The sequence below is a fragment of the Furipterus horrens genome, unplaced genomic scaffold (assembly GCF_987537825.1).
Source record: "Furipterus horrens unplaced genomic scaffold, mFurHor1.1.pri manual_scaffold_7, whole genome shotgun sequence".
Classification (NCBI taxonomy): domain Eukaryota; kingdom Metazoa; phylum Chordata; class Mammalia; order Chiroptera; family Furipteridae; genus Furipterus; species Furipterus horrens.
Window position 1 is genome coordinate 98,459,984 of NW_028327177.1, and position 17,179 is coordinate 98,477,162.

Below are 17,179 nucleotides of genomic sequence, written 5' to 3' on the forward strand. Positions count from 1 at the left end.
AGCTGCAGATGCCCCAGTGGTCAGTAGGAGCGGAGGGCAGAGGGGCAGCCAGTTGGCCTGGGGTGGGGGGCTGGCAGGTGGGCAGAGCTGCTGGGGAGCTAACAAGCTCTGTCCCTGCTCTGGTGCCTGGCTTCTGTGGGTGGTCCTGGGCAGAGGGGGACCCTCAGGGAACTGACGGGGTGGGCGGGGGCTGGGCTGCCTGGAAGAGCCATTCCTCAAGGTTTGAGTGTATGCCCTGTCCTGGAGTCTGGAGCACTGAACCCTGTCTCTGGCTGGGCTGTGGCGCTGTCAGCAAGGCTGTACCCCTACAAATGCCTATCCCTAGCTGAGGTTTTTGTTGCTGGACAGGGATGTGCTGGGCTGCTCCTGCTGCCCAGGCAGCAGGTGTAGGCAGAAGAGATATTTGCCCCTGCTACAGGCTGGCTGCTTTCACCCCAAGCTACTGACCACCAGACCCAGAGAGCCACAATGAGGGGAGGGGAACTTCTCCGTCCCCTAGGAATCTCTGATCAGTTTTCCCAGACAGGGTCCCTAGGACAGCTTTACCCAGATTGTGAAAGAGTAGGGTTTCAGGCCAGAGCTCAGGTATTCTGGAGGTCAGGTTTCTGTTGTGAACTAAGCTGGATAGGTTGGAATGGTTGTAGGCTGGGGGACAGGTAGAGACAGCCCTGGATCTTGAGTGATGCTACAAGTGTAATAATTACTGGAGATGACCCAGAGCTGCGAGGAGATCTGGAGACACTGAAGCTGGGACAGGTGGGTGGGAGTGGATGGAAGAGGCTGCTGCCACTGCCAGGAGCCCCGCCCTCTTCTCAGCTAATGCTGGGCTAGAGCAGCAGGGCTAGATGAGGACGGAGTGTGTTGCTCACCTTTCCTTAGAGGTGAATAGGATGGCTCTGCTGCCGCCAGAGGAAAGCCAAGGTGTGAGGGGACCAGGGGAAAACTTCCCAGTGGAGTGCATCTTCGGGGGCCAGCCCCTAGCTATCTGTTCAGGGCAGAGCTAGGTCCCACAGTTCTCTGAGCCCTCAGGGAGTCGGCAGTGGACAAGATCATAGTAGGTAGTGATCCCATGAGGTACAGCTACTAAGGGCATTTGTGGCCCTAGGACTTGGTGAATGGGGCCTACCTCTCCCTCTCTCTCCTCCCTAGCAAGAGCCGCATCATCTGAGCGGGCAGCAGCCCCTTCCAGACAGAGGTAGAATCAGGGCTGTGGGCATTGATTCTCAAGGGCCAAGGTGGTCCATCCCTAGCCTGCCCCATCCAGACACAAGGGGGGCTCTCTCCCAGGCTGGGTCAATTTACTGTAGTTCTAGCTGGCCCCCACTGGCTCTGAGACCTCCCAGGGCACTGTGAACCCCAGAAGCCGTTAAAGGCTCAAACACCATGCCCTGCTAGTGCCAGTCCAGTAGAGAAGAGCGGTAGTCACTCACTTGGCCTCAGCCAATAGCATCAAGTCTCACTGGCTCTAAGTCTGGCCTTGCCTGGACAAAGGAGGCTTCCCTGAGCTGAGAGCTCCCTGATCTTCTCCTTGGAAGAAGTCAGTACCTCTCCCTTCTTTGCATCCTTTCCTGAGCCCCTCACTGGCACAGGTTTCTTACCCAGATTCATTGGTTGCTGACAACTCCCCAGAGAGGTAAGCAGGATAACAATGTTGTACCCATTAGACAGAAGAGAAAACTAAGGCCAGCATAAGGACCCAGGACTTCTAACTGCCACCCTGGTGAGTGCCTAGGTGAGGGCAAGGTACCTATGCTCACGAAAGTGTCCACCAGTTGCCTACCTTCTCTGCCCCCTAAATCCTCAAGACTCCAATGGCATTCCCAGGGACAGAGAGGCTAGGTTACTCTGGAGTTGGGGGGTTGAGCCAGGGCTTCCAGCCTTGCTTCCAAGTGGGCATTTAAAGGATTGTCTAGGCTGGCTAAAGGCTGCTGGAATGAAGCTGCCAAGGGGCAGGCAGAGGGGAAGTAGGAAGGGGTTCCTGAGCCTGGTGATGTACCTCTTTCCTACCTGTGACACCTACTCCACCTCCTTGCATGCCCTATTCCCCATCCCGGCAGTAAGGAAGGCCTAGCATCAAAGTTCTAAAACAGCCTCCTGGCATCATGCCTTACCAAAAACCCTCACGAGGCTTGTCGCCACTGTCAATGTGAAGTCCTATCCCCTTTGCCAGACACCAAGGTCCTTTGCCAATCGGCCTCCACCAATCTTTATGGCCTCCTGGCTTAACTTGCTTTGCTTTATCCCCAATGTTCTAACCACACCAAACTGTGTGTCCCTGTCCTGGGACGGAGCAGAGCACAGCTGAGAGGCTGGCTCAGTGACTGCTTTTGGGTTCAACTGGACACATGCCCACACAGACATGCATACATATGCAGACATAAATATTTGTATAAAAGCCCACCACCCACCTGCATGTGGTTTCCCACCAAATCACACACATACAATGGAATTGAAATCTGAGCCAAGAAGGGTCTGACAAATCTGATTTCTGGATCCCTAGAGACACCAAGTGTGGTCATGTAATCATCCCCAAGCCCTTGAAGGGTAGCAGGGAGGCAGGAGTGGATCCTGGCTCTGGCTAAGCCTTCACTTGACCCCAGGGTCTCTGAGCAGAGGTGGGCAGAGGATGGTCAAGTAGGTCCCGACCAAGTTCTAATTCTGGTTCTGTGGCAGACTTGCTATGTAGCCCCAGACAAGCCACCTTCCCTTTCTGTTTCTTCAGCTATAAAACAAAGGATTAGCTGACACCTGAGGGTTATCCAGGCTCACTGTCCAGCTGCTCTCAGTTCATGCCAATTTCAGAGCATGGAAGGGCCTCTGAGAGCAGTAGCAGCACCCCAGGGTGCCAGGCACCCCACAAAAGCTTCAGTTGGGCCAGGAAGAGTCAGGGGATGAAGATGAGGTGGGCAGCATGAATCTGAGCCAGGAGAGACAAGGCAAGAGCCATGAGATGGGAACAATTATTATGACCCATACTTGACATTTATGGAGCAAATAAGTTCTATTGAACACTCACCATGAAGGTTTTCTCTCATATTTCCATCTATATTGAAGTCAAGTATATTCTCTGTCATCTTGGAGGTACCAAATGAGCAAATCTAATGGATTAGGCTCAATCTAGCCCCTGGCCTCCCAGTCCCCACAGACAGACACAAGGCAGGGGCCAAGGTGGCACAGGGGGAACCTCTGGCAAGACCCCACCCCCACCTAACCCCGCAGCAGCAGCAGGTGTGCAGTCATGTGCACAAGCAACAGCATATCTCCTGTGTCGAGTATCTATGTGCACACAACCACGCATTTGCCCTCTCGGTGCTATGCCTACACCAAATGCACACACATACACACTGAGGACAGGGCAGACAGGTCCTCGACCACAGCCCCAGCCTTCCTATCCTGTTCTTGCCTAGAACTTGACACCCAGCGCAAATCCTCATACTCCTGACAGCAAGGATTGAAGCAGGCACAGGGCACATCTAGAGATTGCCAGAGGAGCACCAGCATACCAGCACTGCCAGATGGGGAAAATATCCCCTAAGACTATGACACTCCCCCACCCCCGTCAGCATAAACTCCATGCAGAAGGAACTGGTGCCTCAGAGGGGTGTAAACTCTCCTATTCCCTAAACCTCCTTGGCCCCAGAGACCAGCTCACCTTCCTCACTTCCTTCTCAATCCCCAGCCTGCCTGATGTGACATCCCCAGGTCATGAACTATTTGCAAGCTGGGCTGTTCAGAGCCCAAGTGGGGAAGGGAATCTCCTCCTAGGGGAATTGGCCCAGAGCCCTTCATACCTTCAGAAAGGAGGAGATGGCTGGGGTGGCAAAGGGGCCAGCAGAAGCAGCCCCAGGCCTCGCTGTTCTCTATGGCTTTTTATTCCTATGTGATTCTACTGCTCACTCATATAGGGATTGGAGCCGTGGCGCACGGCGGGGGCGGCCAGCGGAGGGCTTGGAAACTGAGCAAGGGGGCCCAAGGCGAGCAGGGACAGTGGCCCATCCCTCTCTCAGCTCATCGACTGCTGGCCTCTGTTGCTTTTCTCCCCACTGGCCCTTTCCCTGCCAGCTGTAATAGGGAGAGGCCGGGGGCTGCTGGACCCCATCACTGCTCTGACCCACCATCACAGCAGCGGAGACCCCGGCGACGAGGCTGGTACCAGGAATGTGACTGTATCCCCAGAGTAGTGGCTGAAAGAACTGAGGGTATTCAGCCTGGAAGAGCTGGCACAAGGAAACAAGGTCGGGTCCTATGTGGCTGGAGTGGCCCCTCGATAGAGGGGAGCTCAGCCAAAGGACATGTGTCTGTCACTAAGAGATGTCTGAAGCAGGAGGGATGACCCCAGTGCGAGGTGTAGGCAGGCACCCAGTGAGGCATGTGGCAGATGGTGAAGACTAGAGCAAGGACGCCACCGGGGAGAGTCACTGTTGGATGGGTGGCCAGTCCCCACAGACTGCAGTCCATAGGCCTGTCTTCCCTGGGCTCCCTGTTCACCTTCATTGAATGTGTTGGGAGGCAAGCTCAACCCTCCCAGGCTCCTGTTGAAATGAGACAAGTGCTGAGTGTGTTGTGCAGAGAAGGTGTGGGGAACTCCTACTGAGTCTGGGTGCTGTGGATGCAGCCCAACCCACTCCCTCCCCAGCAGCTCCCTGCAAGTCCTTGCTCTGCGGGAGGATGCATTGAGGCCCCATAGAGTAGTCCTTTTTATTTCCAGTCCTTCTTGCTTCACCGCACAGGAAAAAACAGGCTCAGGAGATCAGCAGTGGGGCTTCCTAAGGGAACAGCGAACTGGCCAAGAAACTCACCCTGGTCCTCAGGGGTACCTGCTGCCACAGCTGAAAGTAAGGGTGGGAAAGAGCCACCATCTTGACACTCTGGTTGGGGGAATGGACATAAAGCAGAGGCCCTGGGTGAAAGGTGTAAGAGCTAATCATGCAGCCAGGGCCAAGGGGAGGAAGGGCTCTAAGGCCTGGTGAGACCCTAGGGATCAACCCTGGTCTGCCCCAGGACCATGCCCTGTAGGCCTCCTCTGGACTCCCAAAATATGATCTGTGTCATCACCGTGGCCGCAGGAACAGGAAGTGGACATCCATGACATTGGTTCCTGTCAGCCCTGTGTACAGCAGATGGGCCCCGCCCTGGAAGCGGTGGAAGAAGGTATGAGAGTCATTGTGAGTTAGGAAGGTGGCCACATCCAGGTCCTCAGCGGTGGCCTGGTTGGCAAGCTCCGGCATAACCCAGGCCCCAGCTGCCTCTGTGGGCCCATCCTTCCCATCGGTGCCACCACTCAAAAACAGCATATCAACAGGCCCCAGTGGCTGTCGTCCCAGCTCTGCTCCAACACGCAGGGCCAGTTCCTGGTTCCGGCCACCCTTGCCTGAGCCCTGCAATTGCACTGTGGGCTCACCACCAGCCAACAGGCAGACGGGGCCCCCAGCCCCTGCCACGACCTCCAGAGCCTCCTTCAGCTGCAAGTCTGGGAGCTGGAGCTCAGCTGCCAGCTCATGTAGTTGTTCATCCTCCTCCACAGAGGTTCCAGTGCTGGGCAGAGTGAGGCGGGCTCCAGCTACTCGGGCCAGCAGCCCGTAGAATTGAGCCACACTTTTTATGTTGCCCTGCATGGCTGCGCTCAGTACCATGGCCCGGTATCCCAGTGCCTCAGCCTGCCGCTGGGCCTCAGCCAGTGCAAGTGCATTGGAGCCAATGATTACATTGAGGACGTGACCGCAGGTGTGCGGCCCATGAGGGTCAGAGTCAGCCTGAGCCAGCACAGTTTTCACTGAACGTGGCAGGGCAGCACGGAGGCCATAGTGGTTAAGGATGTGCAGGCAATCTTGCACGTTGTGGACGCTGGCCACTGTGGGACCACTTGCAATCACATCCACAGGGTCTCCCACCACATCTGACAGAATCAGGCTTATCACCTGGAAGGGGTCAAAGATGCAAGGTTCAGTCCTTCCTGATCCTCACCCCAGAGCTATAAGGACAAACTGCATCCTGGCCTTGAGTATCCACATACCCTACACCATCTGGTGCACTTCCTCACGCATTTGTAACCTCTTTCAAGTGGGTTTATAAAACACCTGGTCATGTGGACTCCCCCTTACCCTCTCTGAGGGCCCTCTCTGATGGCCCTGTGGACTTCCATACCAGGCCCCTGCCAATCTGCACGCTGTTTTAGGCTTTCATCTGCCCAGCACATGTGGGCCAGGGTAAGAGGCGATTCACACACCTGGGCAGGGTAGGCAGCCTGAGCCAGCCCCCCGCCCTTGAGCTGGGACAGGGCCTTCCGGATGGTGTTCAGTTCCTGGATGGTGGCTCCTCGGGCTGCCAGCAGCTTGGTGAGTGTCTGTTTCTCCTCCAGTGTGACAGGTGGAATGGGGGCGGGCAGCAGGGCTGAGCCCCCACCTGCAGACAGTCATGAGTTCAGGCAGAGAGGAGAGCCAAGAAACTTCCCCACCCAGGCATACAGGTGGGCACTGCACATATTAGGGAAGGGGTGGGGGGCTGGAAAGGCGGGGTTAGGGTGCCCATATACAGACATGCAGTGAATGTGTGCACAGTCACCATATCCTGGGCACCTGAGGTTGTGTCCTGCCTTGGGGTAGCCCAGGTCCCAGCAGGTACTGGAAGAACTATTCCTTAAGACCTTCAAAAAGGCAGATGGGAGGGTGAACAGTGGAGGACCAAAGAGAGGGCTCTGTAGGGGCTGGAGACTTGGGTTCTAGCCCCAGGTGATATTGGTACAAACAGCAGCAAGAGCAGTGACATGTTCCTTGCAAGATTCTGAGTTAGGTGCTATGTGCCCTTTCATGGTCTGTCAACAGGTTAGTTGAAGGGAAGAACCCACAGCTCAGGGGAGACCAGATAACTGGCCCAGGGCTGTCTAGGAGTCAGCCATGCAGGCTCCTCACTGCCTTAACTGCTCTGCAGCTCTGGGGGCTTAGATCAATGGTTTCTTGCGGACCCGATATTCCGCCACCCAACTGTCCTGAGCCAAATTGGCACCCACACCTGAGATGAGCACAAGCAGCAGGTCATCAGCTGTCAGACCTTCAGCCAACTGCCGAATAGCTAACGCAGCCCGCAGTGCATCACGGTCCGGCAGGTTGTCCTCTGCACCCTCGAAGACCTGGACACGGCTGTGTGACTTCAGTAGCATCTCCCTGAGCGGAGAGAACAGAGAGTAAGAGATGCCATGGGCTCCCCTCCTCCCATCTAATTTCCTAGCTGTATAGATGAGGGGTATGAATAAGGATGCCTGCTGACATCCATCCTGGAACCAGGGCAGACCCAGGAGAGGAGGGAAACTGGTGAGGAAGGTAGGCCTCAATCCAGCCTAAGTATGAGCCCAGGTTCTCCTCCACATGGACAGTGGGGGGCAGCCCCCCAAACTCCTTACTGCTTGCCAGTGCACTCCATGGCAGCACGGATCCCCTTGGGAACGCTGATCACTCCCTGCACCAGATGCTTCCCCAGTAGCTCCTCAGCCGCAGCTGCCATGCCCAACACAGCCTTGCCGAAGCCCACCAGGTAGAGGTTTTGCCGTAGCTGAAAGCTCCGATCCCGAACCTTCAGCTGTCCACTGTCGGGGTCCAAGGACAGTGCCCGGTGCATCATGGGGCCCGGCAGCACAGCACCAATTGTGCTCTCAAACAGCTTCTGAGCATGCTCTGCCAAGGCCATGCCACTGGCCAGCCGTGTCCCTGGGCCCCTCCAAAGGAGCGGGCGTAATGGGGCTCGGGACAAGCGGGGCAGGACCTTCAGGGCTGTAGCCATGCCCCACTGCTTTCAGCTCCACCTGGCACCCATAGCCACCTAGGGGGAAGAAAGCACTAATGAGGCAGTTGCAAGGTTAGAGATGAGAGCACCTGAGGGTTCAGGGCCAGTGGACCCCACAGCTGCTGCAGCAAGAATGAACCATCTGCCAGTTCCAGGAGACTTCCCAAGGCCCACAGCTGCCGGATCTCACTCCAGTCCTTTGACTCCAGGCCTGCCACCCAGCCATGTCCCTCTCTTCTGTAGGCCACACACTGGTCCCCTGGACACTCTGGAGTCCAAAGGTCTTGTTAGCTGAGTCCTCCTTCTAAGTCGCCCACTTTGGCTGAGAGTTAATCATTTCCAGAGTGAGCAGTTCCTATCTGTGGGTTCCAGTCCCGCCCCTTTGCCACCCCTACACATTGAGCCCTCACCCAGGGGCAACGCCCCTTTCTGGCACTACTCCCTTGCCTATTTAGGCTGTCCCACCAACTGACCCAAGCCTGTTGACCTCCAGCTCTATTTTATTAGCTTATGGGTCTGTGTTGGGAGGCTGCAGGCTTTGCAGGGCACTGACAGGCCCAGAACACATCAAGACACATAGCCTGAAGAACCCAACCCTCAGGGCTAGTCCAACAAGAGGTTCAATTTCAAATCAGAAGTGGCAGCAAAGTCTGGCTCATGGTGGAACTTCAGAGAAGTCCCTAGATACCATATGAGGCCATGTATCAAGGAACTTAATCTGTAGGACAGAAAAAGACACCCTTCCACCTACATGGCTGGCCAGACCCACCCCTGCCAACAGCATGCTATTTGGCTCCCACATAACAAGACAAGTCTTGTATCACACCACCCACACAGGTGAGAGCCATGTGACTAGAGCAGGCAAAGGCCAGGCTCCCACTGCAGAGCCCAAATAATTATTTTTTCCACTGGGCAGGGTAAAGGCTAAAAAAAGCCTTGAGGTGAAGGTCATTAGCCTGTAAAGGAGTTTAGGCCCCAAAAGCCCCCAAAGCTTATCTCTAAAAAGGCATCTACTTTAATAAATGCTGCTAGTTGACTGCAGCAGCAAGTGTGGATAGAGCAGGGGCAGGGGCTGGGAATCAGGCTCCAGGATGAGATTAAAACTAATGCTTTCTCTTGGCATCCCCGGGCTCTCTGAAGCCATCCACTGTGAAGACAGAAAACCTGGACCTCAAACATCAATTTACCCCACACTCAAAAAACCTGGAAACTTCTAGCCCTTGGCCACTTAGCCTGCTGTTTTCCAGCTTTCCCATATGAGACCGACGCTGTTCGACCCCAGTTGTGAAAGGGAACTCAGAGACCACCATTGGGACTCTAAAAATAGGCCCAGCTTTTGCCAGGGGGCTCCTGGGGCTGGCCCCCATTAGGCTTGGAGCTAAATGTATCTTAGCATCTAGCAATAGCTGATTTTGACAGCCTGGGTGAACTTTATACTTATTTCCCAGATGGACACAGCCCTAGAGGATCCCAGCCTTGCTACTAGATACCAAAGCTTGGGGCAGGAGGGCGCTCAAGGTTAAGATTGTCAGAAAAAATACAGATTGTCCAGTTAAATTTGCCTTTCACATAAACAAGGAATTTTTTCTTAACATTTAACAACGTTATATTAGTTTCAGGTGTACAACCGTGATTATGAATTGTTTTAAATATTCTGTGGGACATACCTATACTGAAATATTATTTATTTATATGAGATTCCAATTTTTATTTACTAAACCCAGCAACTCCAGTCAGGGCACTTCTCTCCAACTCTGAGGCACCACAGCGCAAAACCTGGAAATTTCGAGATCTGCAGTGACTCCTCCCCGCCGCCAGATGGAGTTGGAGCCACTTCCGGCTCTCGCCCGCGCGCACAGGCCCCAGAAGTGACGTCATCCTTACCAGGGGCCAAGGCCTTTGCTAGAGAAAAGACTGTGCGTAATGTTCGGTGGTGACACGTGAAATAAGAGCCCGCTGCCGCTTGGGCCCCACTGTGGCCCTGCCCAAGGACTGCTCCCCCAGACTCGCTGCGCACACTTACCGCCCTACACCTCCCGCTGCGGCTTGCTGCGCTGGAGACCGGAAGTACTCGCGGGTGGGCGGAGTAGAACCCGGAAGTTTGGGGTGAGTGGGGCGGAGTTGGCGTGCCGGTTAGGAACTGTGTTGGTAGAGTCGCTGGCGTAGCCAGAGCAAGGACTGAGGCTTTGCCTCCTCCAGACCGTCCAGAAACATGTAGGGAGTCACTTTTGTGTCTTGGTTTTTTTTTTAATCTCTACAATAGGGATAGTAATTCCCGCCTCACTGATTGCTGTCATCCGTTCCCTTCTTTAACCTGTTTGATCAGTCAGCAAATACGTTCCAGCTCCTGTTAGGTGACAGGCGCTGGAGTGAGCAACGGGCTGAGAATCACTTCTCACAACCCAAACCCTCTGGAGCCAGAATAAGTCATTTCCACCCCTTCCCACCAGTAGTCCCACGTAACTCATTGGTGTCTCCTCCCTCTTACCCTTGGGCAGCCAAATAACGGCTCTGACTCAGCAAGAGGGTTCACTTCTGTGGTCCTCAAACATGCAAACTGCGTGTAAATAAGAATGACCCTGGGCCTTCCTCACAGCCCCCTGCTCTCATCTTGTGCTCACACAGAGCAGGGCTTGATGCCTTACACGTTCGAAAGACACAGAAGAGTACACTGTTTTTACTTAGGTTTTCTTGGGGAGTTAGGGAAGGGAGTTACAAGACAATCACAGAACAGACTTCCTAAAGATCTTAAAACATATTTCTCACACCCATTCCCTACAGCAACTGCCACACCTTCCATAGGTCTCCAAACCATGCTCTGCTTTTGTCATAAACTCCTCCCCACTTCCTAGCAGTCTCCCTGGATTTTTCTTTTCCTTTATAGTAGAGGACCTTTTATTCCCTGTCAGTTGCTTCTAAATGCCTCTCCACCCCATCATTCAAATAAAGGCACCTTCAGGAGGAGGTGCCTTCTTTATTATTATTATTTTTAAAATTTTATCTTTCAGCCCTGGTCGTTATGGCTCCGTTGGTTGAAGCATGGCCCAATAAACTGAAAGGCTGTGGGTTTGATTCCAGTCAGGGCACATGCTTGGGTTGCGGGTTCGGTCCTGGTTAGGGTGCATGGAAGAGGCAACCTATTGTTGTTTCTCTCACATTGGTGTTTCTCTCCCTTCTTTCCCCTCCCTCTTAGATCAATGGGCATGTTCTCAGAGTTAGGTTCAGCACAGTGAGAGGAGAAATGACAGGAGAACAGGCCATGAGTTGAAAAGATTTGGCCAGCTGAAAACAGGTGGGCTGAGACCAAAATGGTGTCAGCCCCAAACAGCAACAAGGCAGGGGTTTTAAAGGGATAAGGAGAGAGGGAGTTTCTGCATATGGCTCTGGGAGAGTTGGCTCTGAGAACAGAGAAGTTACTAAAACATAGAAGTTACTAAATTCTTGCCAGCAGACTAAGATATCTTTGAAGGACACAGGCAGTCACTGGCATTAGCAGTTACTGTGGGGGCAGCAGATTCATTGGGGCTTGCTAAAATTAGACGCATATTCCTGGAACCCAGGTCTTATGCCTAAGACTCAGGTGAGGATAAAAATTTATTTTTTAAATTTTCAATTACAGTTTACATTCAGTGTTATTCTATATTTAGTTTTAGGTGTGCAGAGTAGTGATTAGACAATCATATACTTTACAAACTGTTTCCCCGATATTTCCAGTATCCACCTGGCACCATACAGAGCTGTTACAATATTATTGATTATATTCCCCATGCTGTACTTTACATCCCTGGACCTGCCTTCTTTAGATGTGGGGAAATTGTAAATACTTAAAATTTCAGTATGTCCTTGCTTACAGTGAGCTATCATTATCCATCCATGCATTTATTCACTCCTCCATCAGTCAGTAGACATTTCCTGAGTGTTCTATGTGGGCCAAATGCTGTAGCTGCTGTAATGAGTAAGAAATGTTTCTTTCTGATGGGAACCTTACTCTGCTTTTGTAATCACATTCCCACATTGCTGAGAGGGGTGTAAATTTGAGCACCTAATTATGTAGTGCCAGAGACTCATAAACAGACAGCATTTACTGTCTTGGTGCTGTTCTGTCAGACTGTAAGTAGGGGACTAATTGTACCCATTTTTTTAAACCTCCCACCACATCCCACAACTACTCACAAGATGCATTTAACAACAGCAAGGTTTAGATGCCCACTGGACTGGGAGCTTCTGGAATGTGATGACTTGGTCTAATTCATACTTTTATTTGTACCGCCTTGCATAAAATGAGGCACAGATAGAAACTGGAATTTCTTTATTTTATTTTTTAATCCTCACCCGAGGACATGCTTAGTGATTTTAGAGAGAGGGGAAGGGAGGGAGAGAGAGAAGAAGAGAAACATCAAATGATCAGTTGCCTCTTGTATTTGCTTTGACCACCAGTGACCAAACCCATCCGACATTTTGGTTTAAGAGATGATGCTCCAACTAACTGGGCTCTCCTCCTCCTCCTCCTCCTCCTCCCCCAACTCCTCCTCTCTCCGTCCTTCCCCCCTCCTTCTCGCTCCCTTCTCTCCTCCTCCTCCCACTCCTTCCCCTCCCGTTCCTCCTCCTCCTCTGAATTAAAACAACAGTGAAGTGCTGAGCTACAAATTGTTGCAGACTCCAGGTGGAAAGGATTTCACAAAAGGAAAAGAGATGGTTATGTGTGGAAGTAGAAGTCTTCATGAAGTGATGGGATTTAGGTCTTAAGAAAACAATTCAGCTCATCAGAATGCAATACATACCTGGAGAGTGGCTACGAATATGTCTAGTCTTTTTAAGAGTACTTTAGCAATAAATACCAATGTCAAAAATGTGGCATGCAATTTGGGTTCAAGGAAATAATTGGATATGTGGACAGAGATGGTGTAGGAGAGGGAAAACTTTTTCCTTTACAGTCTTAGGTTCAGTGGATGAGGCCCTACAAATTAAACTGACAGAAGACAGATTAAACAGGAGAAAAAGGTTTATTTTATATGCAAAGGAGAGGGGGCTCACAGAAATGAAGTTAGAACTCCAAGGAAGCCATTAGCCCTCAGAGCTTATATACCATTTTTTAACAAAGTGATCAATTATGGAGACAGGACAAGACAGGGGGTTTGAGCTTCTAGGGGCAGTAAATTGTGGGAAAATAAATATGTGGGGGAAAGTAAAGGAAGATTAGAGTTGCTGTATTAAGGTTTGCACAGATTCACCTTGGCATTGGCTCCCTGTCTCCTGGCACCAGGATGGGGAACTTTCTCATGGAAAATTTATGTTCAGCTTTTAGGTAGAAAGGAGGAGGGCAGGGAGCCCTTTGTGTGTCTGCTGTTTCTCAGATGCCTCCAGGTTAAAATAATCCTTATACCAGAGTGGCATATTTTGGGTGGCATACTCTGATCCCCTTCAATGGATATGGAGAGAGATCCCAGAGATTTTCTGAGTATAAAGCAATCTAATTATCCATTGATACAAGAATTTATATGAATAAATTTATGGTTCTTCTAATAATATTAATTTTGATATTAAGGCTACGTAAATGGTACTTTTTCATACATGCTACTTTTTGAGATTCTATTTTATGACTGAAGGAAACTGTTGAAAGGCCATTGAAGTAGATTATAAGCTTTCCCCATTCAGGCAAGCTGAATTACACATACCCTTCTGGGGGAGGGTTTACTGAATTTATTCAAGGTAAGCTTTAATTTAAACTTTCCCTTCTAGAGCAAAGGAGGAGGTTGTTCCTGGGTGATGTTGGGTAGTCAGTGACTGGGAGAAGGTGGCCATAGTGGCACCCACTTCCACTAACAGTGCTGAGTCTCAGGAATTCATTATGGATAAAGCACTTGATCCCTGTAAATCTGAAATCCACCAATCCTTTTCAGCTCAAGGGGGTCATCGGGGTAATGAGTGGAGCTCAGTCTTGGGCTTTTGGACCTGGAACTTTGCTGTAAATAAATCCTGCTTGTTGAAGAAGCTGATCACAGATGACATGCAGCCATTTGAAGTTTCAGATGCTGGTGGAGGTTTGAGATGTTAGTTCGCGTTGTAACCACAGCAGAGCCAGCAGTCATACTCCTAAAGCGCCCGCTCTTCTATGGATGTTCGTCCTGTTGTCCTCTGAAGTCCAGGTCTCTAGCACTTCCTGGCCCCCTTGTGGTTGAGTGCAGTCAGTCAACTAGTTCTGGCCAATGAGTTGTGAGTGGAACTGATGTGGGTCATTTCTAGGCATTTAACTGACTGTGAGACCTTCCTGAGCATTTTTCCTTTGGACCTGGCAACTGGCAATATTCAAGATATGGCTACTCTACCAACCTGGCACCCTGAGTGATTCTGATAGGAAGAGCCCCCTGCCAATCCACAGTGCACATATATTGAAGGTAGAAAATGAACCTTTGATGTTTAAATTACCAAAATGGGGGTGGGGGGGTTGTGTTATTGTGCTATATCCTAGCCTGTCCTGGGTCATATGCTCACTTTATTTTGTTGAAACTTAGTTTCAGAAATGAAGACCTTCATCTTAGAAGCTAAATCTACTCATGTTGTCAGATCATCCAGAAAATGTTGGTTCTCACCTGAGGATATGTTTATTGATTTTAGAGACAGGAAGGGTGGGAAGGAGGGAGAGACAGAGAGAGAGGAACATCCTTGTGAGAGAGAAACATCGATCAGTTGCTTCCTGTACACTACCTAACTGGGGATCGAACCTACAACCTAGGTGTCCTAACCAGGGATCGAACCCACAATCTTTTTGTTGTATGGGACAATGCTCAACCAATTAAGCCACCCGGCCAGGGCAGTGGTGATTTTTTTTTAAGATTTATTTTATTCTTATTTGAGAGAGGGGGGTAGGGAGGGAGAGAAACATTGATGCACGAGAGAAACACCAACTGGCTGCCTCCAGCACACACCCCAACTGGGGGTTGAGCCTACAACCTGGGTATCGAGCAGGTGTGTTGGTGGAATCAAGTCTCTGGATAGGGGCATTTCACGCCCCCAAAAGCTCTAGCCCTAGAAAGGTATTATGAAGGGGTGCTCAATGGGAAGGAGAGGGTCAGGTGGTGCTCGAGGCAGGAGAGAATAGAGCTGTTTTAAGTAAGGACTGTAAAATCCCTTAAAGCTATTTTTCTTGAAAGAAGGGGTAGGGGAGAAAACAAACAGCTCAACTGGGACTGGTGAGTAAAGGATAAGGAGGGACTGCTAAAGCAGTATAGGCTGGGTTGTCATGAAGGGTAGTTAAGTCTTTTGAAACAGTTGTATACTTTTAGATACAAGAGGTTCTGGGGCTCTAGGCAGTGGTTCCTGGCTCTGGGCAGTCTACCCAGACTTATCTGGGAAGATCCCATCCCTTCTTTCCACAACAAGAAGGCATTGTTTAGTTACAATGGATTCTGTTAAATGTGAACAATTACCTACCCTTTGCCCTGGAAGCAGGGTTGGAGAGTTCCAGTACAGAAGCAGAGTGTGAATACAAATTCCAGGGTTTACTAGCTGTGTGACCTTGGGAAAGTTACTTAACCTCACAAAACCCCAAGGGTTAAGAGCATTAAATAATGTGTTTAAAGTACACACAGAAAGGCTCAAAGTTGTGGGTGTATTGTTTCTGAGCTGGGCCAGATTAATGACTGTGTGATCTATGTAGTCACACAGGAAACCAAGGCTAGGAGGGTCTCACACTTGGTTTAATGTTCAGGTGTTGCTGCCTTGCAATTCTTAACAGTTCCTTTTTTTTTTTTTTTTTTTGAGGAGGAGGAGCTCATATTTTTATTTCGTATTGGGTCCTGCAAATTATGTATTATGTAGTCAGTCCTACTACCAGGAGAAGATACCCCCCTTTCATCTAAACCCTGGAGTCCTGGAGTCTCCTGGACCTGTCTGAGGAAGTCGTCCATGGCTACATGTTAGGTGTGCCTGGGTGAGACAGATGTGGCACTGTGTCTCCCGGGCAGTACTGAGGCCATTAAGGACAAAGTCTGAGCTCCCCTGCTATGACAAGCATATTTCTGGCCACTGGCCCAGAAGAGCTCTTTAAGCAAGAGGCCTAGTAACCCTAGGCTCCGCTCACTCAGTATCTGAAGGCCACACTTTGAGTCTGATCCCTTGGGAAAACTAGCACAGCATGTAATTTAGAAATGGTACAAACTATATGAATTATATGAAGTCATCCACAGGTTCCTTGCAAAAAAAAAAAAAATCAGATGTTCTAATCTTTTAAAATGCTTTTAAGCATAAATTAATTTGATCAGCAGAAGAAAAAGAAACAAGAAACCAATAGAAAATATGTTTCAATGAATAAAAACCATTGCTGAGGTTGCCTTTGACTCCACAAAACAAGTCTGTAATTTTCATTTCATGTAAAATGTTACCTGCGCTCATGGTCACCATTGAACATTTATTTCCTCTTGGTGGTAAGTGTAATGATGTATTCATTTAGCAAATCAAGCAATTTGTCAGGTAAGAAGCAATTATATGTGACTGTGTGTCACAGTTGAAACATGCTATTCAAAATTATCAAGGGTTGCAATTGTGTTCCAACATTCTGCTTTTCCTCTTTGACAATTCAGCTTATACACACACTCAAATACACACAGAGAGCCTTCCCAGAGAGCTACCTGACTAGTTATTGTGAAGGTTTGTGTAAAAAGTTGAGGGGGGGGGCAGAATAAGCCACCTAAAAATCTGCCACTTTGTCTTGTGGATTGTTTTGAGCTGAAGGCAGTTAAGAACCAGCAGACTTGAGAAATGCCTTTTCTCCATTAACTGCCTAAAAAAATTTAGATAGAGGGCCTATACTAGGACGAGAGCTGTTACCAGAGATAAGTTTGTGTATCAGAAAGACTTATCTGCATGGTGTGGCAAGCATTTGTTTACCAAAGTTTTGCTTTTCTCATCTTGTGAATTGTCTTCCTCCCCTTTGAAACCCCAGACTACTGCCCTCTTCTCCTTAGCTCAGGATGGTATAAAAACCTCAACTGCCTAGACTACCTTGGAGTCTGTCTTTGTGGTACTGCTGTATATACAGGGTGGGCAAAAGTGGGTTTATAGTTGTGAGTACATGAAACACAGAGTTTATTCTTATATTATTGTTTTATTAATTATTGTATTTTCTATACAAACAACTGTAACCTACTTTTGCCCTACCATGTGTGTATATAATTAAATTTGTTTTTTATCCTGGTAATATGTCTTATGTCAACTTAATTATTAGATTAGCCAACTAACCTAGAAGGTAAGAAGGAAAAATTTTCCCTCCCAAACAAATTTAATCAAGTTCCAGAGAAGTCCAACTGGGCACTAACTGAAATTTATCTCAAAGAATTGGTATTTGTAAGGAGTCCTCAGTTTTGGAAAGTAGGTGTATGGCTTAGGACAGATTTCACTTTAAACC

General features: G+C 49.8%; 1 protein-coding gene across 4 annotated transcripts; it reads right to left on the reverse strand.

Moving 5' to 3' along the window:
* Window positions 1–4,684: 4,684 nt before the first annotated feature.
* On the reverse strand, window positions 4,685–9,863 carry GLYCTK (glycerate kinase). Of its 4 annotated transcripts, none has more exons than XM_090284087.1 (5): window positions 9,800–9,863; window positions 7,397–7,812; window positions 7,009–7,160; window positions 6,227–6,402; window positions 4,685–5,918 (listed from the first exon to the last, which is right to left on the reverse strand). In XM_090284087.1, exons 2-5 carry the CDS (start codon window positions 7,771–7,773, stop codon window positions 5,052–5,054), a joined length of 1,572 nt encoding a protein of 523 aa, XP_090140213.1. In that variant the 5' UTR covers window positions 7,774–7,812; window positions 9,800–9,863; the 3' UTR covers window positions 4,685–5,051. The 4 variants fall into 4 exon arrangements, with proteins under 4 accessions (XP_090140213.1, XP_090140214.1, XP_090140215.1 ...); XM_090284088.1 differs by lacking the exon at window positions 9,800–9,863 and adding an exon at window positions 7,967–8,060; XM_090284089.1 differs by lacking the exon at window positions 9,800–9,863 and having other exon boundaries at window positions 7,048–7,160; window positions 7,397–8,060.
* Window positions 9,864–17,179: the final 7,316 nt, after the last annotated feature.